Source organism: Anopheles moucheti, chromosome X (assembly GCF_943734755.1).
Source record: "Anopheles moucheti chromosome X, idAnoMoucSN_F20_07, whole genome shotgun sequence".
In the NCBI taxonomy this organism is placed as follows: domain Eukaryota; kingdom Metazoa; phylum Arthropoda; class Insecta; order Diptera; family Culicidae; genus Anopheles; species Anopheles moucheti.
Window position 1 is genome coordinate 12,105,073 of NC_069142.1, and position 25,776 is coordinate 12,130,848.

General features: G+C 45.5%; 1 protein-coding gene across 1 annotated transcript; it reads right to left on the reverse strand.

Moving 5' to 3' along the window:
• Nucleotides 1-455: 455 nt before the first annotated feature.
• On the reverse strand, nucleotides 456-25,320 carry LOC128306392 (chitin deacetylase 1). Its single transcript, XM_053043900.1, has 7 exons — nucleotides 25,269-25,320; nucleotides 10,777-10,871; nucleotides 6,315-6,426; nucleotides 6,030-6,157; nucleotides 4,870-5,012; nucleotides 1,235-1,840; nucleotides 456-1,144 (listed from the first exon to the last, which is right to left on the reverse strand). Exons 1-7 carry the CDS (start codon nucleotides 25,318-25,320, stop codon nucleotides 796-798), a joined length of 1,485 nt encoding a protein of 494 aa, XP_052899860.1. The 3' UTR covers nucleotides 456-795.
• Nucleotides 25,321-25,776: the final 456 nt, after the last annotated feature.

Consider the following 25,776-nt stretch of genomic DNA (forward strand, 5'->3'; position numbering starts at 1 on the left):
ATAGCGAAAAGTGAGCTATCGATTCAGGGATAAAGGTATCTATTTTTTCCCTTGCGTTATGAATAGCATTAAATTGAGGCACGATTTTTTAAAAAAAGAATGTTAATTGTACTGCATTTGGTTTGCGACGTTTAGTAGATGATTAAAAGCACAAAAGACTTTGAATCTCTTGTCACGTGGTTTTGTCTCGGACGGGAAGGCTGATGATCCTGGAAAGAAGTACGGATGGATGACGTCAATTGGTTTTTTTTTGTTGATAGTTGTACTTCCACATATGAAGGCACATATTGTACTTCAACGTAGTTAAAACTTATTGCATTCTTTCTACTGCTTTAAACAAATTTGATAAAGAAGGACAACATTTTCACATTTTTGTGTGAGTTTATTCAACGTTCATAGGTATCAGAGGTGTCAACCATAAATATTCGCGAACACGCACTGTTTGCCGATTCCATGGGTTTTCTAAAGCGTGCCCGGTAGGAGAAGTTATAGATAGTGGTTTATTTTGCTTTTGAAAACACTGTCCTACTGTCTGGATGGATCGCTTGGATAACGGAACGTTGGTACTCTTTTGGCCAAACTGTACCGAATGCTCTTTCTCACACTATTCTGTGATGCTGTAAATCAGCGTGCACACACGCGTGCTTCCAACCCGGGGGGGAAAGTGTCCCCTCCATCGCAGCGAAGGAATACTCCAAACCCCGGTGCAAGCTCGAATATTATTCTGTTTTAAATGAAAAACGTTACATCTAAAAATAGGGACCAAAGGGACCCGCCGCTGCCCTGTGCGGGTGTTTACTTCTGCTCCTCTTCATCGCCTTGGTCGCGGCCGGCGCTACCGCCGCCACCCTCCGACTGGTCGATGTAGTTGTCGCGACCGGGGATGCCGGAGCCGTGCGAATCACCGAGCCAGGGATAGACGGCCGGGCAGTCGAAGCAGGTCTCCATGTAGCGGGTATCGCTGATGTTTGACGTCGGTTCCTTGAACGCGAGCGCACACTTGTTCGAGGTGTTGCACGGTTTCGGTGTCTGGGTGTTTTTGTTCTTGCAGTTCCACGGTTCGTACCCGCCGAGCTGCTTGTTCGTCTTCGGGTCCGTAATCCAGGTGAGTGCCTGCGTGATCGTCACGAACCATACGTCCGGCCTTGGTGTGAAAATAGAGAATGGGTGAGATATAGTAACGGTGAGATCATATTTAGCATCTGCAAGTGTGAAGAACATTGCAACACCTTACATCGTTTGCGTCCAGTCGAGGAACTTGTGCAGGCCGCGCTCGAGCTCCTTAATCTGGAACCAGTTCGTGTGGAACGGCATCATGTACGGTGCCTTGTTCTGGTAGTAGTACCGTTCGAAGTCTTCCTGCAGCCATGCAAACACCTCCTCCGCGTCGTGATTGTGCAGCACGCATTGGTCCATGTACGGGCAATGGCCACCTTCGTAGCTCTCGACAAAGTGCGCATTCAGCGGCACTTCCCAGATGCCCGGGAACGATTTCGTCGGGCAGGTACCGCTCTTGCATTCGTGCGGTATCTTATAGTCGAGCGTGTACGGCCACACCGGTATCGGGCTCGGCGGTACACTGATCGAGCTGTCGTAGATGAAGCCAAAGTCCTCGATCACCTTGTACTGTGTGTTGCGGCCCGGCTTCAGGAACGGTGCCCGCATACCATTGATTTCGTTCGCGGTCACGTTGGAGAAGTGCTTCAGAATCGAACGCATGCCGATCATCTCACCGACCCACTCCTCGTAGCCCTTGTCCTGGAGACCCATCTGCAGGGAGATGGTTTCGACGGCGATCTCGTGTCCATCATTGGCGAGCGTCTGGATCTGCTGGTAGTTGCTGCAAGGCAGAAGGAAACGGGAGCGTGTTTAAGAAATGTGTAGACGATATTATCTGACATATGAATCTGAATCGTTATTCCAAAGATTTATGAATCCTTTAAGAAACATTAATCAGATTTGTTTCGTCCAGCCATGCTAACTAGCTTGTGGACGCTCTCCAGGTCTCCGAGTTGCAAACACATCAGCTTTAGGTCTCCAAGGAGCATAATGGATTGGCTGATGATGGCACTTGACCGTGAGCGATTTAGAAGACTCCTGCAGTAGCGCCTGGTAAGTAATATCGCTGATAATGCACAACCCTCAGTGATCTTGATGTTATCGATCTCGATAACAACCGCAGAGTTGAATGTCAGAGCATCTGGTGAGGTAGTAACACCCTTGGGAAGATCCCCAAATCACTCCAATTCCAAATCAGGGAAGATCACTCAACAAAGGAGTTCGAGAAGGGAGTCGTAAATAAAGAACAGATATCAGCTCCGTCTGCGGAAATTTGATTGAGTGTCCTGGGTGATGGAATAGAAGCGGATTTATGATGTGATTTGACATACGTCTAAATAGAGGACGTGTAAGCAATTCGAATAGCCGAAGATGGCGTATTTGTACAACCATTAGCTGGAATTGAATCATCATCTCTACAGCACGGAGATATTGCTAATATTTTGGAGATATTTTAAAAATCTCTAAAATATATCTAAGAGATATCTAAAAATCTGACTGCTACAACTCACCTCGTTCGCGCACGGGGTAATTTCTGGACATCGTGAGATCGCCGGTAGGATTAAAGTCTTTCAGTAAAACCTCATCAAGCAGGCGCTTCACCGTAGCCTAATTATGCCTAATATCATACAAGATACATTGATGGCCCCCCCCCCGAGCAGGTCGGATAACATATCACACACAGGGCTCAAGATTAGTTTTTTTCCCACCGTAGGGCCCGTAGTTTGATCCACGTCGTCCTCTAGGTCTTCCTATTGAAGGCCACCATAAAGTAATAGATAGCCTGGTGGGCTTTCCGTGCCATCCATCATGTGCGCCTGTTCGCCGAACGCCACACAGAACCGTAACCTCCATATCGCGTCCAAAAAGCAAAAAGGATACGTTAATCCTCCCCTTTTCTGCACGTGTGTGTGTGTGTGTGTGTGCCCGCATGGTAATATGTGGAAATACACGGACGAGGCACCACGAGCCGGCGCATCGTTTCGATTAGATGTAATGAAATTTCCCATCAATTTCTGTCACGGCGTGAAAAAATGTAATCATAAAAATTGATTATGACGTTCCGCGCACACAAACCCACAACGAGGAAGGTGGTGGGATTTGGGATTTCTGCCAACCGACCGGGGCCCCTGGAGGAGTCCTGGAGGAGACCGTGCCGCACCGTATGCAGATGCATCTCGATTGCCCAGTATGTGCGGGATGCTAAAAACGCATTGAAGCACCATTTAATGCGAGAACGGTAATGGTCTAAGGGAAAAAGCCTGGAGATGCCAGACACAGAGAGTAAAAGGATAAAGGTGAACACAACTCAACGGGGATGAAACAAAAAAAAAAACAAACGACGAGCAAAAACTCGCCCCGTGCGATGATGGACGAAAATTGAACCGACAAAATGGTACGGGTTCGGGATCCTCCTGTGGCTTCCAGTCGAAGAAAGGCCAGCAAGATGAAAGGTATATTGCACGTCACGGTAACAAAAAAGGGTGGCATGGCATAGGCAAAGACGACCGGAACGGTGAGTAACGGCTATAGGTGCTTTCAAAGACAATTTCTATTCCGTGTTTTTCTCCAAACCAATCCTCTATATGCTGTACGGTTACACCGTTTGGGGCCGAGCGTACGCTCAAGCGTTCCGTTATTTGAAGGAGTTGCTATCGTGGGAAAGGTGATGGAAAAGCTAACAAAAAAAAAAAAAAAATCCGCCAGTGTAGTACACGAAAGGTAGGGAAAAAAAGAACCCACTGGAAGAATTTATTGCACAATTTTTCATTTTTAATGGTGAAGTAATGCTCCACGCCACGCCAATTCTAAAGCCCCCGCTTGTCCACGTGGAAGGAAAGCTCGCAGTTTGCACTTTTCCCCGTCCATTTTCCCTTGCCGGCAAAAGTATCATCAGCTCCGATATCCGTTTTTGCTCGGACCCGGCAAGGACCCTGCCCCCCTCCCACCCCACTCAGAAGGCTGTTTTTTTTGGGGGTGTTACCCCGGAAGGATTATCCGTATCTATTGCTGAGGTGTTTTGCATTCGCGCATGTTGGGATCATCAGGAGTTTTGTCTCTGCTGGCCCCATACCTGCAATAGGGGATGATGCTGCTGATGAAAAGTCGACCCAAAATCTGCACCAACTGCTCCGAAATGGTGTGGGCTTATAGTTTTTTTTCCATCTTCCCCCCTTGTTACAATGCTAGAATTCGTTAAAAGCTGGTAACTTCAAGGATATATCCTGCATACTATCGAGGAACACCTGATTTCCCGCTGAATGTCCGCAATACTTCCGGTAGAAACATTAGCTAAATTACCAAATGCGGCGAAGTGAAGTAACTGGCAGGTGTTACTCCCGTTTTTAGTGGCACGTTCTGGGCGAATCTGAAAAGTATATCCTTCCGCCATTAATAACCCCTTGGTAGAATCTGGTGTATTTTACACACCGGACAACACCTTTGGGGTGGGAAAATTAAAAGCTCCCCATTTGAAACAGTGTTCTGCCAATCACTTGGAGCATTTCTAATTGCCAGCGTGCCAATGGTGCCCGGAAACGCGGGATTAAACCGAAACATAGTGGCCCATGTTGGCCCAATTCAACATGGCGGCGTGGAGTACGGTCTGTCCCGGAGAAAACGTGCATGTGTCGGAATTATGTGACATTTTTTGGGGGCTCTGTAATGGTCTCTCCGTTAAGCAAAACTACCGCGAAATGGATGTATGCAATCTGTATTCTGTGGGGATTTTTCGTTTTCGGGGAAGTCCACGATGCGTTAGGCATCGCTTTTTGTGTAATGAAATGGACATCACTGGGTGTCTGTACGTACCTGTACTCGTGCGAGATGAAGAAGGTACCCTTGATGTCACAACCGTTCGGGTTTTTCCGCTTGCCGTTAAACACCTTCCGGTAGTGTTCGTAGTTGTTCAGGTTGACGGCACCGTCGAAGGTGAGCAGAATGATCTGGGGCGTCTGTAAGTGTATGAATAGGGTGGGTTTTTGGTAAAGTACGTAGAAATAATGGGCTGTTCTGTGCAGGTACAAATTCGGGTGTCTTCAGGTGGCTGGAGCTGACAAACAACCTGCAACAAGCAAACCGGAACTCACTGGAAATTGGGATATTGTTAGGACACGCCCGGCAGATAGCTGTGTGGAGAGACAGACACTGCGCCTTGATGCAAACGAGTTGATAATCGGGCACTCGCCTACTACTTCGCGGAGTACCGCAAACGGGGGCAAACAAGCTATCAGCCGCTGTCATCGCGGTTGTTGCGAAGGAAAGCAACGAATATTGTATCCAATGCGAGGCATAGATGAAGGAACGAGATTACTGCTTCTTTTCAATGTTCGATGCATGTTCGGTGCAGGTGGATACTGATAAGGATGTACCACTGCTGTGTTGTTGTTTGCCACCATGTGTGTGTGTAATGAAGCCATCGTCTGTGTGCAGCGAGCGATAAAATCCGTTGATATTTCTCTTCCGATTCGGGAGAGCTTTCGCTTCTGTGCGGTCTCCACTGCTCCTTCTGTTTTTGTTATTTTCAAAGCCCTTATTGCACGGTTACCAACCCAGCCGTGCCGGATGCCAAATGGTTAAACGAGCGCTGCCATCATTTTTAGCCTCCAAAAAAAAAACAAGAGATATCCCGCGCCATATGCGGCGTGTCGGCCATATTGATCCTGTAATCCATGCAAGATAACATCGCGCCAGCTTGCTGCTGTTGCCTGTCGCTTCCACAGCAGGCCACGCAGCGCTCGTGTTGGAGCCATTTAACAAGCGGTGGAAAAAATGCAACCGGAAGTGAAAGATTGGAATAAAGGGATAAGGACACGGGACACGGGATCTACGGAGCGCCGGGTTTTCGCACAGTCCGAGCTTTCGGTACACATGAAGCTGACACACCAAAATTTGGTACAAAAACAAAACTATCGATGCTGAATAATAGAAGAAAGAAAGAGAGAAAGGGAAGGAAAACGAATGCAACCTACCTCTTCTGGGTCGAGACCTTTCGGGATCAGGGTGCCATCCTTGTTACAGTAGCAGTACGGCAGTTCACACTCGGCCGGGTTACACTTTTTCGCCAGATCGATCGGCGATTCGGTTGTCGCTGTCGGTGCTGCACGTTACCAAAACATGCAGGGAAGTCGCCACCGAGGGAGAGAGATAATAGAGAGACAGATAGAGAGGAAAAGTAAAAATTATCACCGGAGTGCAGCAGTGGAAATGGTAGGAAATTGTATTTAGCACGCCCGGGGGGGAAATCGCACACTTACTTGACGCTAGTGGACCACATTTTGCCTCCGCCTTGAAAGTGCAGTACTTCTGGATGTCATCGAAGTACAGACCGGATGGGCAGCGATTTAGGTACGGAAATCCATCAACGCACTGTTGAAAAGGGGAGAATGTACAGAAAGATAAATAGACACATCGGTAAGCCGGGATGTAAGTGAGTAATTGTGTTACTACTGGACTACTAGGACTAGTAGGACGCTAGTGGAAGAAGGAACATCATGGCCCCAAAATGGATGCCGGCAGTGTCTGCCCAACGAGTGCCTTTGGCATGTTTTACTTTTCCATTTTGTTTACTTTTTTTTTATTTTTGTAGTACGAAACTAGAACCGGATATGAAATTTTATGCTTCTACACAGCTACCTTGCATGGTGTATCTATCCACCATCATCGCCCAGCTAGTCGAAAATGCTTCGAGAGTTCGTAGAATATCCACGATAATCGTTATCGTTTGTAGTTCGTTTGGTTCTTTTGTCTCTGCCTTTCTCCGGTTCACTCTCCACACCGGCAGTGGAACTGGGCATTATACTAAGCGCCCTGGCTGAACATTCGACTTACAAACGGTAACAGTGACCATAGTGTCTACCGTACATCAGTGTACTCCCCAGTCATACAAGGCGGTTAAATTTCTTTTGTTCTCGTAGTTAAGTTTTGAGTCAATTCAACATACGAGTAGAGCACCGAAAGGAAGACGAATTTAGCCTTCACGCACACACTCTCACCGGGATGTTATATAAAGCCCCGCGTAACCACGCCCGCTTCAGTCACCCGGCGGCTTTTGCAGCGTTTTTTTAGGCATTTTGAAATATTTTTTGTATTGAAAAATAATGGATTTTTTTTTGTATAAGTTTTAAAACTTTGCAAGGACCATAAAAAGGTGTATTACTTTATTAGTTACATTTTTGTAGAACATCATTTGTATTCATCTCTGCTACTTTTTTTTATAGAAAATTATAAAAAAACACCACTGATCTTTTATTAAATACCCCTGTGTGTTACAGATCGCCTCAAAGCAATACCAAGCAATGTATAAAATTATACCTAGTTTTGATCATTGAATTTGTGCACTTGACTTTCAAAATATCTTAGAAGAAAGTGTAGCAATTGTTTGGTTAAAGTGTTGCCAATACTTTACAACCGATGGTTTATATATTTTATTAAATAAATAATAATTTAAGTATGATTAAATGCAGAAATCCACACACGCGGGTCGCTTGAATAAAATTCGTCTTCGAGCCGAACAAACTGCACCTACATGAAACACAGTACATAGGTACCTGTCCACGTGTGGGTTCGTTTTTTATTTCGCGTCGCATGTAGGCCAGAACGAGAGATCCGAGTAAAAAATGGATGGGAGGAGTCCAATAGCTGGCTGGGTCACGCTCTCCCATGCATACTCGAGCGGTATCGCAACCGTTTTTCCCCCCTAGTACGGCAAACGGTCATACAATCAACCGACGAATGGGCTGTAAATCAACTACTTAGATTCGTTATTTAATCGTCGGACACTGTAACACTGCACACCGGTAAAGGTAATTGGCTTCACTTGTGTGAGTTCCTGAGCACTGTTGAGCCCGAAAACGGGGGAGACGTAGAATTTTGTCTCCGGAAGTCACACACAGCCCCAGCATTGGCCACGTTAAAAATGTCGTTGCCTTTGCCGGAATCTCGAGATCGAGCGTTTGTGACGAACATTGGGGGAAAACAAGAACCGCACCACAAAAAAGAAAGATTCGAAGGAGGGGAGGGATGATACACGAAACAAACGTGCAGCGTGTTCGGCTAGTAGGAGGATACAGTTGGGCCAAGTTTATGGTTATCTTTAATACTTGCAGCATAATATTTTCCATTCCCGCTGGCGCTGCAAACCCAAATATTGCCTCGAGCGGCACGGGCAACCTTAGCTCGATCCGGTGCTACCGTCCATGGGGCCAGGTTGGCACGATAAAGGATATAAGCTCTATGGTGACTATGGTGATGTGAGCGGGTTTTTTTTTGTCTTTCTTTCTTTCTTCACTCCCCATTTCGCTTGCTCTCGTTCCCCAAAACGAAAGCCCAACTTCCCAAACAGCCCACATACTGAAATTGACCCGGGCCGTAAGCTTCCTGCAATCCTGGGGTAGTCGATTACGGTAGGTCGTTACGAAACACCCCGAAATAGTTATCCAATTTCTTTCGCTGCTTCAGCATCAGCTGCCTCTCCAGGCTCGTCAAGTCCGCAAACGCAATGAGGTCAAACCGGAGCGGAGTTGTACAATTAAGAGAAAAAAAAGGAGGATGTCCACAAGACACGCAGCAAGTTTAAATATTCTTTAATCCCAAATCCTCAAGCACAAAAATATGTTCTGGATAATTTCTATCGTACTAGCACGTAAAAAAAAAACACAATGAACAGAACTCCACTGTTTGGACGGGTTGCACAAAAAAAAAAACAACCGAAAACCCCCCCCCTCACAGATTGTGTGCAAATTTTGTGAAAAGAAAACTTTAAAGAAAAAGGTAATAACCCCCAAACAACAGCCTCTTCTTTTGGGGTAAATAAAAAGAAAAAGAATAAACGCTTCTTGTGTTGGCGCTATTGCTAGTCTCTCCTGCGTACACAGAAGTCAACAACGAAAAAAAAAAATGTGAAGGACACGCAAGAAAAGTGCGCGAATAGTAATAAAAGTTTGCTGAATGTAATTATTATCATTCTTGCCCGTGCTGTCGGGCAAATTGTGGTGGCGTAGGAGCGTACGTTCCGTGACGAAAGTGTTTCACGGTAGAGGGCGCCACCAACGTGAAGCATCCCAAACAGTAACTGGCAGGTATAGGGAAGAGACATAGGGTGACGATAATATACGAATATAATAGGCATTTCCGTTGTTGCCTTTTTTTTTGTTTGTCTTCTTTCTCGCTGTTGTTTTTTTTTCGGGAGGGGTTTGCTGCTTCCTTGGTTATTTCCTGCTCGTCTTGGGCACGTCCACGGTGACGGTGTCCGCGTAATTGCGATCCACGTATTTTCGTGGCGGGTGCTAACTTTGTGTCCGCTTCCAGTGTCTCTCGTTTCTTTCCAGCGACGTTCCGTCTGTTGGAAGGTAAAGGCCTACGGTGTATTTTTCCAGATTGTGCCATTTTTTTTTTTTGGGGGTTTGGGGTGAAGATTTCAGGCTCGTATCTTAGCCGCACCACCGGAAGGTTGGGATCAGACGGTGGGAATTTATGTTGATTACATTTGCAAACGCAACGCGCCCGTTCAACCTACCTGTTCCGGTTGCGGTTGGGTGTACTGCCTTTCTCGGTGCTGTTGGTTTAACAGGAAGCCGTGTGCAACTTGTACCTCAACCGCGCCTGTCAGGTCAGAGACATTCACGCACTTGTCCGGGTATATTTCATTTGTTTGTCGCCGTTGTTGTCGCCTTTGGCGAATATCCAAGGTAACAAGGACCGGGTGCGTGCTTTATCGATAGTTTGTTCACTGTCTCCCTCCGTCAAAAGAACTGCACGCGGAGTTGGTTAACGGCGGGGGGCCATTTTGCTAATGTCTCCACGGATGAAATTCCACCATATTTTTTTTGATCGATCACGAAATTGGCACAGCAAAAAAAAAAAAGTGGCGAGCAAATCACGCTGACCATTGATCCATTTACCGTCGGCTCGTGTTAAATGTCAAGACCCCAGACGCCACCCGGGTTGAGACATTCATTCTGCTGACACACCCGATCCGGTTCCCGGTGGTGCAATCGCTAAGCACGTCAAACGATATTAACGCTTGACTTCCACTACCACCCGTAGCGGCGATTGGTGTGTCTGGGCGAAGAAGACCTCCTCCTTGTCCCAAAAAAAAAAAAGAATGAAAGATGCAAACTGGACGTCCCTAGTTTTTGGGCGAAACAAAAGAAACCTGTCCAAGTGTGCCGTGTTCCAAGGAGACCTGCTTGACAATAACGTTTCCAAGCGCTTACGGACGCGCTGGCAGATAATGGTTAGCCACTTTTGTTGGTTGGGTTTCGCGTTGCCAACCTGAATCCCGAGTCAAGGACGATGTGGCAGAGAGCGTTCACGGGCGTTGTGGATGCGCTTATGTCTTATTTCGCGGTTCCCGGACGACCTTGCCGGGGACGTACCGAGAAAAATAGGCCACCAACCGTACACAGTGGTGTTGCCGGTGGCAGAATTCGTCCGTCGCTTAATTAAGGCTATGCCGCCAGCAGCGGTTACCGAAAACCCGCAAGAAGATTCAAACACGTCGATTACCGGAGCGTCGCTATATCAGTGTTAAGCTGCCAGCAAACATCCCGCACAGGAGATTGCTGTTGTTTTCATTTTCTAAGGGGTGGGAGGCCCGGATGGTGTCTTTTCGTTGCTTGTTATGTGCCATGAGACAAGAAAAAAAAGAACAAGAGGCAGTCTCACCAAATGCCAAGGTTTGTCTAGGCAGGTCTGGTAGATCCGTTCCGTACGTACCTGATAAAATCGACGGCATGTGACCGGGTCGGCGAAGTTACCGTTGCCCTGCTCGATCGGGCACTTGAACTCCTTCTCCTCCTTGTTTTGCTGGGCTGAAAGTAGTGGGTGGTGTGGGAGGAGGAAAAAAAAATGGCGAGAAGAAGAGTATTAGTACAAGGAGTGTGTATGCAAATGGAAAACAACTGTGCGCCGTGTAGAATGGATAGATTTAGATGTTAGCAAAGAGATAAACCGCTCACGGGAAGATGGCGGCCGGGGATTACAAAACCGGGTTTTGCGGGAGTAAGCCAAAAAATAAGGTAAAGTAAGAGATATTAACCTCAATGTTTTGAACCCCCCCCCCCCCCCCCCCCCAATACACGCCAGTTGACACATGCGACATTCGACCCCAAGGTCTGTCAAGGCGGTTGTGTTGTCGGACGGAGGAAGCTTCCGGCATCCGAACCAGAATATGGTTCGCCTCCCGATGCCCGATAATCATGCCCGAGCCCGAACGGTAGCAATCAAGATCGCAAAGGCCGATAGCGTTAGACAAGGCCAACTATTCGGGACCAAGGCTCGAACAGTAACTTCTTCTACAGGATGTCTAGCTATTGCCTACCCGGATATCGTGTTTTTTTTGGGAGTTCTGTGGCCGGTAAGATCTCTGGGAACCGGTTTAGCATCGGAAGAGCTAATTAAAAAGTTTACCTCGCTCCCTCCTAGCAAGCGCTTTGCGGATGTCTAACGGAGAGGGGTTTTCTGGATGAAAGATTCAAACACCTACCAGGGTTGGGTTGGGTGGGTGGGAAAAAAACCAACTAAACTAAAGACTCTCCAATCGTTCGTTGAAACTGTCCCAAACACCGACCCAAACGAACGCCACCCCCTCCGACCCCCAACTCCCGAAAACCCAAAGTGTCGTGCCGAAGGTTTGGAATGTTTCACCCTGTGCTCCATTCCCACAACCCATTGCAGTTATGCACTCGCTGCAACTTTCACTGTACCAGGCTCAACTTTTATCGCTGCTTGCTGGTAGGCAATTCGGGTTGCACAACGCTGATAGCGTTGCACAATTGCCGGGGGCAGACGCTCAGCAAAACCTCGATAACTTCACGAAGTATGAAGGCCTGTTGGGAAGGGTGGGTGAGCTAAAGAGCACCCCAGTTGCCTGTAGAAAAGCTAGCCTGAATCTGGGAAAGAAGGGGGGGGGGATTAGATAATAGAAGTGATATAAATAATTTCCTAACCTTCCTTTCTAGCCGCAAAACAAAAAAAAAATGGTGGCGCTTCGTTTCGGCGATCAACGGCGACGTCCTTCACGCGCTCGCTACCGTACACATACTCATGTATGCTATTTGACACTCCCTGTACATGGCTGTTTTCTTTTTTTGGCGACGGGTTTCCACCCTTCCCACCCATCCCAAACAAACAAAAAAATGGCAGAAGCCATTCACTCCGAAGCAGCCGGTAGCGTGGCGAAAAATGTCTCGTTTACGATGAAAATCGGTCCGGCCAAGAGTCGGACCAATGGCTGTGGAAGCTGTGGAGGTAAGCTACACCTTTTTGTCCCCCCCCCACCCTTTTCCACCATGTGCTACACCCAAAATCCAAAGAAAAAAAAAAAACACACACACACACAAAATGAAGAACCCCCCGGAATAAATTATGCTAATACTACGAGGTGGTTTTTCGTGTGATTGGTGTTGTTTACTATTTATGCAAATGCGCCACCGAAACCCAAAATCCCTCGATTGCATCGATTTTTTGGAACTCCCCTCCCCCCAAAAACGCTTCCCAACGTGCAGAGTTTGGGGGCGGCGGGGGGAATTTTCCTGCCCGTGGAGAGACGCTGCGCCCGCGGGGTAAAACTGTGCCGGGCACATCGGGCTAGTGTCGCCGGTGTCCTAACTCGACTTCTGGTCGGCAGGCTGGAAATGGCTTACGACACCTTTACGAGTGATTTTTTAAAAATAAACCCACCAAACGGTGGCCGGGCGATGCAAATTAGTGACGAAAATAGGTGTTGGGAAGGTGCGTGACGAATCGATGATGATGTTGGTTGTGAATTTCGTTGCGAATATTCTTTAAGGTTATCGTTGGTTTCGAATACCTTGGGTGACAATGGTTGCTTCATTCTTCGGACACAAACAACCTCAGGAGGAGTTTCTGGTTTTCTTTTTACTTTATTTACCCGTAGTCAAGTCCTGCTTTTGCGATCCAGATGGGATTTTGGACCGGTCCTGTCGTGTCGAAGACCAACACCTCTACCAATACACCACCGGGAAGCCCGAAAAACTATAGCTACCTGGTGGGTAAAATAAACACCGCTTCTTCCAATAGGAATTGCCTGCTCTCTGCCAGCTTCCATGTGGCCCTTAACGGCATGCACTAAAACTCAGTCAAAAAACAATGTCGAATCGAATTTGTGTGTTTCCGTTTGCGCCTCTGTTTGATATCTTCGCCAGGATAATGAGCTAATAAGCGGCAAAGCAGCTCAGGCGGGTGGTTAAATGCGACAAGATTACAACAGAAAGAGTGAGTCCCAATGTCTGTCCTTTACGACCAGCCCGTTTTGATGCTGCTGTTTCCACTTCCGTTTTTGGTGACGTTCGGTTTCATTAGCGAACGTGTTCCAAGAGTTCTATGATGTAATACGGTTATTTGCCTCCAAGAAAGGAAGAGAAAACTGATTGCACTATAGTGAAAGGGAGGAAAGATATGTGGAGCGGCCATCAGCAGGGCGAGTCAGGCTCCTTATCATCACTCTGCAGCCCTTGGTGCGTATTAACCCTTGAAGGCGCAGCAAACGATCGTCAAGAATTTAACTCCTGCCATCAAACTATTTCGTTCTTATTCGTTCCATAACGTTTAGAAGCTACTTTATAATTATTGTGATGTTCTTCATTGTGTTTGTCTAAATATGAAAAAGAAAAGTGAAATAAAACAAACTTGTCAAACTTTGTGAGGGTTCCCTTACTGTCCACCGATACGGATGCTGTTTTCGCTTTACGCCCTTTTTTGTTTTCATATTTGTACCTTTCATGGCTATCGCTGTACACGATCGAGCAGACACGCAAAATTGCATCGCATATGCGATGAAACACATAACCTTGTTTTCTTGTGCCTCTTTTTCTCCGTACGTTTTCATAATTTGTCTTCCCTCCGGTGTCTACACCAGATTGTGGTCCATCCAGTACCGAACCTGTTCCGCGCACGGTTGGCAGCGCACGTAACCCGGGGATGGGCGAGATGTGGGAACGGTAAGAGCATCGAACACCGAAAAGGTCACCAACGACGGCTCTCGTGCCGGACCGCTTTCTCTGCACGTTACAAAACGGGGTTTGGGGACTTTGTTTTGACTTTTCGCATTGGTGCTCCGTTTCGGACAACTTTCGCTTTCGCGTCGGATCGGTACGGGGGGGTTTTTTTTTTGGCGCAACGGGAACGCATTTGTCTGGGCGTTACCCACTACAGCTGGCTTTATCGACTTGATGGGGAGCAAAGTTTGTGACAGCAGCACGTGAAGACATCGGTCGTATCAGTAAAGCAAAACTGATTATCAAGTGGAGGATACTGCGCTCGTTTGGAACGCTAGATCTCTGCTGGGTATTATAAAATAAAAAAGACTGGAAGAAACTGGGGCAAAGCTGATATCTACTAGAATGGATGCTGTTCATAATAGTTAGATGACGATCAGAACATTTTCATACATCCAATATTAAAAACGCCGCTTATTATTTAGTTTAGAGAATGGTTATGATTAGTGTTGGGTGAATCTGAATGGGATGTGAATGAGCTAAATAAATGAATCTGAGTCTCCATTTAAAAGATTCACGAATCATCCAAGATTTATGACCTCCACTTATAAGCGTCTCCTCCTCTACCTACCAGGCTTCCGTTCTCTAAAAGGAGTTAAACTACTATATCGCTGTAGATCTCCAAGGAGCCGTACTGAGAATTCATGAATCTTTCAAGAGAGTAAGTTTTAAGAGTTTTTTAAGAATCTGAGTCATTATTTAAAAGATTCACGAATCATCCAAGATTTATGACCTCCAGTTATAAGTCTCTCCTTCTCTACCTACTAGGCTTTCGTTGTTCAAAAGGAGTTCAACTATTATATCGCTGTAGATCTCCAAGGGCCGCTCTGAGAATTCATGAATCTTTTAAGAGTCGATTCCTGATTGATATGAATGACTCTTCTCAAAAGATTTATTAAGCACAACACTCGTTATGATCGATGTATTCATGGATGCTTAACCGATCTGTTAAGATGTCATATAGGGCTTATTCCAGTTCAAATAGAATGGGTTGATTTGCATAATTAAAATAAGATAATCGTCTGAGAACACTAATGGCATAATATGTTATCATCCAGTTAAACAATCTTGACATATGAGGGTTAACCGAATGACATAATACCATAGAGACACCATCGGGGACAAATGAAGCTGTACATAGGCCTTAGAATAATGGCGGATATTGCCCTCGAGATCACTTTGCATCACACTCAGCCCGGCCTACTAATCACGAAGCAAAGTGACGAAAATGTGAACCGATGCAGTTAAAACCCGCAAAATCTGACACGATCCCGCAGCCCCCCCCCCCACTATCACACGCGCGTGCCGGCCCAATGGCGCGTTGTTTCACTTTTTCTCCGCCAGCAACGCGGCGAGCGAAAGTGAAGCTATAAAGGTGAACTGAAAAACTGAAAGTGGTTTGCTTCCCGGGCCTTTCTTCGTCATATTGCCCGGGTCCCGGTGTTTCCTGTTTATTTTTCTCGTGGTGTGTGTTTGTGTGCTTTTTTTTTGCAGACGACAGACGTTAATAGGTCTTCGTGACATTCCGGGGTCTGGCTTGCGGCCATTTCACTTTCATCGAGCGAACAACGCTAACGGCCGCAAAGAGGAAGGATAAAAACCGGCTCCGGATAAGGTGAAATGGCTCTTTACAACATGCTCGGAGCGTCTCTTTTCAATCTCCATGATGGGTTCGCGACGTGCGATGAACTGGGTGGAAGGTGAACTGCTTCAACACCATGGGCAGCCTCCACATATGTGGCCGATTTGGACCCGATGGACCGTCTTTACGTTATTGTGTGTATTTTTTTTCTTTTGCACACTCAGTTTCAACACCTTCAAGGGTGAAGACTTTTTGCTGTTATCGTTACGAATTTTCCTCCTTAAACCTCACTACTTCTTCCCCTCCCCTCCGCCATTATCAGACGAGTAATGAATTGCGTGGGTTGTGTCTTGTTTTGTGATGCATTCCAGTTTTTTTTATGCCATCCTTCTGTTCCGTTTCATAGGACGAAACCCACGTGTCGCACGCTTACCAACGCTACGGGTATATGATGACGTTACACGGTTCCGTTGCTGCCATTCACCGGCAAACTCACACCACACTGACACAAAAAAGGGCACACGTGCGCGAAAGGATTTATGTGATTACAATTTTTATATCTCCAGGCAGCACACCTTCGCACATCTCTCCCCGAATGCTTATCTCCCGGACGACGTTGATGCGCACTTAAATCTTTGTGATAAAATTTTGTTGTTTGGTTGTTGATTGTGTTTTTTTTTGTTGTTGTTTGGGGGTGAGTTGGAAACCGTACATCAAGGCACCATGGGAACAGTAAAACTGGTAACTACAGACACCGCACATTTCACAACGTGCAACTATATTCGCAGATTGCGCAGTAACTGCAGCAACTTCAAATCGGACCAAGCGATAAAGTCGCTCGCAACACCAATGGAAATGCCAACATCTTTGCATTGGTGGATGGGTTCGGGAAAATTGAATAATCAAATTTTGAATTGCTCAGTAGCAATAGCACCTCCGTAGCATGGTGTAACAAAACTATAACGTGTGGGTGTGTCAAGTGTCTTCTGAAATTTCTTCTGATGTAAGACAAGATGTATTGGAGGTTGGAACACACAACAGTAGAGTTCAGAAAGTAAGACCTGGTGTTGGTTCCCAAGAACTCCCAACTCCCAAGAACAAGTGCGTGGTACCATGCTACAAAATCCTTGCGGCATTCGGATTCATGTCAAGGATTTTTGGAGGAACATTGGAACTACCTATTCTGACATTAAAATCTATTTTATTGGAGATTAACTTTATATCTATACACCGTTCCTTCGGATGAACTAATTGGAGTTCGAATATTTTGAGGATATTATGAAGGTCTACCATATCAAACTGATATCGCTGGTAGTTACATAGATACCTCGAATTGCTGTACAAAGCAGTCCATCACTTGGTAAAATACAGTAATCTTAAGGACGAAGTTGCAAAAGCAAAAGTGATATAACTTAAAACGTTATTGATGATGATTGTTGGATAAATAAAAACCACTTACACGGCTAGGCAACAGTGCGAAACATAGTATGATAATGATAGACATAAACAGCAAAACCACAATTAACTCAATATATAGTAAATTCCCGCTTATCTCGTTACTTTGAGTCTCCAGCGTAGGAGTCTTTTGCTCTCGTTACTTGCACGTTTAAGAAAAACGTTATAAAGTATCTGTTCCCGTCGATACGGCAGTACCCTAACCTATCCGCTCTGGCGTCGTCCGGCGTTCAGTTGTACGAGCACGCTACAGCGAAACGGTGCAACCCATATTTCAAGACTCTCTACGACGTCCTTTACCAATTCCTCCGTGTGTACAGTGGTGGTATGAAAAATTTAAACCACGCCATATTGTCGTCTGCTAAGGTCAATGGACAATGGGCAACAACACATCCCTGTACACCGAAAACACCACAGTGTAGTCCTTCTAGCGCCGGGAACATCTCCCGTTGGAGCACGGCTAAATGGGCCCCCGCTGTGTCGATAGGGGAAACAAACAAGACAGTAAAACTTGAAAAATGTGTCCTTTAATAAAACATATTAATAATTCTAAAGCTCCATTACGTTGGTTTACCACCCGGGTAAATTGTTTTACGAACGATGATCAATATTTTGCGAACACACAGGAATCGTTTGGTCCCTTCCAGCGCACGAAAGGAACGTTACCACGTCTTTTACGTAACGCGTTGGGCAGCGCAGGGCAGCATTAAATGGTCGTGATTGGGTGCGTTTGTACGCTCACGAACAATTTGCGTGCCAATTTGACGATACGCAGGACCAGCAATGGCTGTGGTACCGGTTTATAAGCCGACACTGAGCCTTGGTTAGTCTGTGCAACCTTGCACCAACCAAATTGTGTCTGTGCATGGGATAAAGGGCACGGTGTAGTATTGTTTTCTTGATCTCCGGGACGTGACCTACGGGCGTTCGTGCGGGCGAAGAAGTCCTTATTGATACACTCACCATCCCCGTTCCATCGCGGGTCCAGTCTCTCCTTTCACAATAAAAACGTGATGAATGTAATGAAATATTAAGTCCACTTCGGGGTGTCTCCACAGGTAAAGTCGTTGTTACGAGCTTTGAGCAATGGAATTTTTTTTTGCGAATGTTTTGTCGTGCGTGTATCAGAGCTTTTGGGCCGATTATATGTATAACCGTCAATTGGGTGTCTATGGAATGTTTGTTAGTCAAAGTTACCTCTTTGTTTGGACATTTAGACGAGACTGCTTCATTGACCAGACTAGATCTTTGAATGATCAATCGAGAGTTAGGTTTATTTACTTTGGAGGTGACATCTGATATATCTGTGATCTCTGAGGCATTTCCCAGAGATCCCCGAGATCTCAAATTCTTCACAAACCACCCCAAACTTAACGAAAGAATCTACTGTTGGTTAGATTCCCCACACTGAAGCAGCAGTTTGCGTGACTCTAAATAATATGGATTGCAATTTAGTATAACCATAAAATGGTTTACCGCTTTTGAAGAGGCCTTTTTATGTTCTTCTTCAAAGGTGTAAAGCGAAGGTGTTAACCGCGGTGTCCCCGCTGTTAAGTGGTATTGCAATAAATGGTTCTTAATTTTATGACATCGGACATCTTAGTGCATCATTTACTATTTTGCAAATGAACATGTTTCCCGTGATTGTAAGATCGTATTTTATTTATGACGGCTTACATTGATCATTTGTGACGTGAACTTTACGTTTACAAGACATCATTTACTTCTTTTTAATATCCCGGAGATTCACACATCTGGGCACAGGCATCACGATGTTACATCTTCATGGTTCAAAAAAGGTACATTAACTCAGAACATTAGCTAAATAAACTTGTACAAATAATAATTAATACATCGAAGTTCTTTACCGACATCTTCAAGATGGAAGAGAAGCTTAAATATATGTGATAAACATGACTTTCTGTCAAAACTCCTGTCAACTTTTTGCTACTAAAGTCATTTCTCGGAATAACGGATGCGCGGGGTATAGATCATGCAGTATTACTAATGGGTGAAGAACTTTTATTCGCTATGAGCTGCTCACTTGTTAGCTCAGCGCTGCTGACCGTACTACAGCGTTGAGTGTATTGTAGACCAACAAGACGCAACGCTGTTCGATTGCACTAAGCAGAGGAACGTCCGCCGTTGCAAAGCAAAAGCTAATAAGAGAAGGAAAAGGATGACAAATGTTGCTCAGTTCAAGGTGTTGCTTTTTTGCCGTACCAAATCATGCTACCGTGACCAGCCGCGTCTGCTTCATGTGTTGACACTAGAACACGAACTGACCTTCTCCGGGGGGTTTTTTTTGGAAAGTGCGCGAGGTACTGCTAGGTCCAAAACCATCCTTCAAGGATTCTCCATGCGGTACCGTTTGTGCTAGCCATTGTTGTGTACCCATTAGACTTGATAAGAGTAGAGTGTATGTGTGTGTATCTATGGGTTTTCCTTCGTTTTGTTGTGAATGATATTGACTTTCAGCTGCCCTTCTGCAAACCGCGTCTAACCCCGACAAGCGTCCACCGCGATGGAGTCGAGCTTTGTTTGCTCGTTTATTTACTCGACTCGCTGTTTGACTGCATGTTTGTTGCCGTAAGTCAACAGAACTCCGAAAGATGAAATAAAATGAAATGGGCGAGTGGCGAAAACAAAACCCCCCCGACCTCGAAGCGTAACCGGCAAAGATGGCAAGACGCTGTCGAAATACGCCCCGGGGGGGAGGGTTGGAATGTCCGTGGGTGAGGTCTCCGGTTTGGGGTTGAGTTTGTTTTATGTATTCGCACATTGGCAAAAAATTAAAGAGAAAAAAAATAACAACAAAAATTGTAAAATACAGTCTCTTTCCGAGTTACGCGCTAATCGAGTTAAGTGGTTCGTGGATGTCAATGTCTGATTTATAATATTTAAAATATTCCCAAAAAACATTTTATTATTACGTACAATATTTTTGGTCAAACTTTACTGCTTATAGTCGTGAATTGAATTGGGATTATTCGATTATTTTCTATTTTTTTCTAGGAAATTCGAGTTACGCGAATTTCGGGGAATGATTGTAGAAGGTTTCTCTGAAACGACCAATCAAAAGATGAAGGACGCATCCTTGCAAAGCACACAAAGCTCACCCTCGACGTTCCTGAAGATGACCCCATCCGTTCCCGGAACGAACGAGGTTCCGGACAATATTTTTCTCCCGGACGGACACCATCCCGGAACTGGGTGTGTGTGTAAGCTTTTTTTTTATTAAATTGCCATTGGTTTAGGGAATGTCCACCGGAACCGTTGTTTGGACTTTGCCCAGCGTATTTTTGCTTTCAAAAATCCCACGATTATCGGTAAATTATCTCAACCCTTTTTAAATGGCAGTGGCTTAAAGGGGTGTGCACTATCTCTGTCGCGATAGTTTCACGTGGCGTCTCGGTTAAGCTGCAAAACACTGGCCGCTCCTGAGCCGCTGAATGATGTTGGCCACCGTTTTCCCCCCTTAATCACACGGGATGCATTATTCAGTGGTTTTATGGGTACGTTTATCTGGTTCCGGTACGTACGCGTTGGGGTTTCGCGTCGTGTTGATTTTATGGCGCGATACGGCCGCACGGTCCCTAATATCCCTGCATGTTGGGTTTGCCTGCATGTGCGGGTATGATTTAAAATGGTGGATTTGAACCTTTCGAAAGGTTTAGAATGAGCCGTATGGTGGCAACGATTGTATTCATTGTGTAAGAAAAATATACAAATAGTAAACAGTAGATTAGTGGATTTGACAGCTGTCAAGTTTAGACAGCACTTAGCTTTGTTTTTGTTTATGCAGTGTGTCACATTTCGATTTAAGGTTTTTTAATAATATATTTGCATTATTTTGTGTTAAATTTGAAAAGTACTTGTCATTAGGAAACTATTATTTAAAGTCACATAACAATGTCCTGTCAAGTTGAATTGGCGAGTGGCCGAATTTTGACAGTTAAATCCGAAGAAAATTTGAGTGACTTTCGGGACAATTTGGTGCACACATTCAAATTGGATCGTGCTCGATGGAAATAGGCTGCAATGCACTGGCCAGTGTATCATGCAAGAAAAATAACTCCCTCGAAGGCACACGACGGCTCGGTGCTCGCAATTCCCAATATGTTCCAAACCGTGCCCGCTGACAGCAGCTCCGGCACCACTGACGGATGCGTACGAATGCAGGGCGGAGATCTACCCTCTGCGCGTACCTAATTTGTGTCCTAGCGTCACACATAGAAATGCGCGCTTTGATTTGCATTTGACCCGTAACCCGCACACCGCCGGCTTACCGGAAGCGAGAGTTTATCGGGGCCGTGGCGGCTTATCGAGATGAAAATTATCGGTAAACAAATTATGAGAACGGCTCCCCGGTGTGCGAGCGTAATGCGACTTTATTTGGCTTGCAGCGCTGAACGCAGGATGCATGCAAAAGTCGTGGCGGTTCCGGTGCTGAATTTGAATATCGGCTGGGACCCCAATCCGGGTGCGTGCGTTCGTCGCAAACCGACAGCACCACCTTCGCTGCACACGGTGTGAGGCGTCATAGTTTGGGGGATGAAAATTACGTCTACTTATGAGCATAAAACAATCTTTAGTATGTCGATTTTAATAATTGTATTTTAATCAGTGGGCCTAGAGTTTTGCACTGGCTAAACCGTAAACTAAATTGCTGAGCAGCTTATGAACAGTTGCCTGTTGAGCTGTAGTAGAACGTATAAAGGTGCCAGTGGGAAATGGGTTTTAGGTGCAATAGTTTAAATGTTTCAGAAACAAATTTTTCTCTTATTAGAAAAACAATATAATATTGCAGGACCACGGTTCAAAAATGACCGAACGAACACAACCATTCAGACAAAACACAATACCGGAAGTAAATATTCTAAAATGCGAAAGTGTACGGGCGTGCATAGGTCGATCAGCCGCACCGGATGCTGTGTAAAGTGCCCGGGGCAAAAAGAAAAAAAAAACGGTTATCAAACTCACTCGCTTCTTGCCTCGCACTGCCGGAAGTGGATGTGCACGAGAAGTTGGCTACTAATGGGTTGGGTAGCGGAAGCAAGAAACATAATAATACAAAAGTGAAGCAACACCCATCACCCAAACCTATCCGTTAGGTTCGAAAATGGGAAAGATTGCAAAACTAATAGCACTTGCAGCCTCTTCCGTGATGGAATAAAAGAAGGAAAACAATCACACAACACACACACACACATACAATGAAAGCGTGTGAACAGGTTGCTACTGTTAATTTATGTTCATATACAAAACACAACCCGTCACAATAGAAGAGAGAGAGAGAGAGGGGGGTAATATTGGGATGTAAATTTGCTGTGAAATTTGAAAGTGAAATTTTGATAAACACCAAATTTAATGAGAGCAATTAAACACACGGGCGGAAGTAAGATTCGAACGCGTGGCGGCGTTATCGATTACGTCCAATGGCGTTATCGATAACGCTACGGAGCTTACCGACGATAGGGAAGTTGGAAGTGCTTCTCATTCTACCGCTAATAAGTGTTACGGAATGAGGAGATGAATATAATTTTCACTAAGGGTTATTTTAGAACGAAGATAACTTGGTGGGTTAGGTGTATATCACTATAAGTTGTTAAATAGGTTCTCATTTTCAAATGGTAAGGAACATTTTTAAGGAACGAATACCGAGTTACACTATATATACAATAAATTTGCAATTAATTAATCATATAACAAAATTTTAATAAGTTATATAATTTTAAAACCTTGTAAAATATATTTAAAAAAACCTATTAAACACACATAGTAATTTATTCCCTTGATAAATTTTTGAACTTTTCTTTGAATTGTTTCCTCCAAAAATAATAATAGTTTAAAAAAAATATATACTAATATTACTGCAAAAAATAGTTTTAAAATTCACAACTCTCTTGTAGCTTATCAACACTATAAACGTATCTACCGTATGACAACCGGATGCAACGTGTCGTGGCGCCATGAAAGTAACTTGCATCGACAGAAATATGCGAAATGAAATCAAAACCGAACGCTTTATTAACCGATAAAGCGAGCAAAAGGAAACCGAAATGCAAACAAACAGAAACACACAGCCAACAGCGCGAAGGAAAGCACACAAACCATTGAGCGAGATGGAAAGAAAATGAAGTAAAACTGAAGTTCCGTCTTCGTTACAGCAGCAACAGCAAAATAAAAAAAAAGAACAGGTGAGGGGAAAGAAAGAAACAATTACGGGCAAACCGGAAAAAGAAATGTAAAATCGAAAGCTCAACACCCCCGATTGAAAATTTGCCGCCCTGCTGCCTCCTCCCCCACTCCCTCCTCCCTGCTTTTCACGCTCTCTGTTGTTGGGTGGATAATTCCACCGCTTCGCGCTAATATCGGAAACAAACAATAACAATGCGAAAACAATAACAGCAGCAGCATCACTCAGTGTAGGTATGGTTGCATCGACGTAAGATGCCGCTCACGAGCTCCTGCCCCCCCCCCCCTCCAACCCCCCCGTGGTGAGGGGTGGTTTGGTGCAGTTGCGTTTTTCGTGCGCGACTTTTTACGGATGAAGTAATGCAAACCGGCTTGTGTTCCGCCATTCCGCAACACACGTTCCTTCCCCTCCAGCTCCCCTCATTTCATACCCTTTTACGCCACCCGAAACAATCGGAGCTAATGGTGTATCTCGCGCCGGTGTGCAACGGACGGGTGGTGACGGTGATGCAAACGGTGCGGCGCGACCGCTAACGAGCGCCAAAGCCGTTTTTCTTCCACCGACTGCCCGTGGCGCGACATTTACCTTTGCACAGGTTACGACTGACCAACACCGTTTGCGCGTTGCCAGGCCAAACCAAACACGAGCGAAGTGTGGTTTTTCGAGCAAAGAGTTTGGAGAAATTATAGGGAGCCGAGAAAGCTCGAAGCGTGGCCATTACTGTGGGCAAAAATGCTGGAAATGGAAAGCCGCGCACCATACGTAGCGATCCTCACTGTACGCTTGGTGGATGGTAACGGTATCCCCAGCTCGCGTAAACATGTAAACATAATTGCAACAATAATGGCAATCTGTGATAATGGGGGTTTACGAAATAAAAAAAAAAAAACAACACATAAAAATAAACAACAACGAAAAGCCAGGAATAATGTACTCAAACATTCATGTCTATATTATTGAGGCGTAATGGAGCAGTAAAACTTGCCGAGCCGTCGAATGCGCTTACTGAGAGGTCACACCGTATAGTGTGCTAGGCAGTCGAAAGCTCCGAAATATCAAAAAACCAGTGACAAGAGTGGAGTGGAATTCGAACGAAACAATCCGGTTCAAACGTTGTTGCAATCGTGTTTTTTTTCCTGTACCCGGTGGTCCGTCAGGCGGAACCACACCGTACAGGCAGTTGGACTTGCCTCTTTTTTTTGTTGTTGTTGCCATCTTCTTTGCCTTCCCGATGGGGGAGAAACAATGGCGCCACCTCCATTTTGGTTGTGGAACGATTAACCACCAGCGAGCCCCGATCGAGCTGACTTAACAGGCGGAAGTTACGCCATGTTTTTGAAGTTTGCTTTTCGCTCCGGGAAATGTATTCAAGAGATGCGCAATTTGGGAGGGTTTTGGGGGCAGTGGAGTTGCAGTGGATATTTGCTATTAAGTTAAGAGATTTCACATCAGGGGTTACCTTCGGAATTGGTTTGTTAAATTGATTGATATTGGAACATTTCTTAGTTCTCTCTCTCTCTCTCTCTCTCTCTCCGTTTATCTCTCTCGAAAGGATCTAAAGATCTGTTGCTGTCACCTTTTCCCCAGGAATGCCACCGTTGAAGGCCACCACGGGCACGCGGATTCAAGTTTGAAAGTGAATGTCAAACGTGAAATTGATATGAAAGGGAAACATTGAGGCCCCCCAAGAATGATTTATACCGGGCGCGATTAGCAAACAGGTTCGTGTGCCTTCGCGTTGAAGTTATAGTCAACGACGTACAGAAATGGCAACTTTACGGAACGTGCGAACCTGCGGATTATTGAGGATATAGAGCAAGACTTCGAGCTGGAGATCAGGGCTCTCCATCCAATGCTCTCCACATAAATCAGGCAGGACGTTATTAGCTAGCAGAAATGTATTTTGATTGATTTTGCTTGGTACGGTGAGGAAATGCATGTTTGCCAAATTTACCGTTTACTAGACACACGGCGGCTCCAAAAAAAGCCAAGACTAGGGCTCGCATGATGTTTTCCCCCTAGCGCGCTTCGTTTGCCGTAGATGAAGAGAGTTGTGGACGGCGGGATCCACGGGCGTTGCGAATCACACGCGACTCCACACTACCGCTTCCGGGTAGTTTGACGTTTCGAACCACACACAAACACACACACGCACACACACACAAACACAATCACGCCACACGCTTTCTCTTAAGCAAACTAAACTACTTCCGAGGTGCTTCCGAGGACACGCGCAGGCATCGAACGCTCGACCGAAGGCACACACACTCGCACAGCCTAACAGAGGGCAACTACCTGCGGTTATACCGCGCCGGGACTAACTTTGGTCAAAACCGCGCAACCAAGCAACGAGACTAGTGTCGGGTTTTGCAGGATAAAAACCGCACGACGTGACGGGTTTTATATTTGATCGCAGCGTCGCACTGCTTCGGTTATTGCCCACCGAAATGGCGGTTGATTGT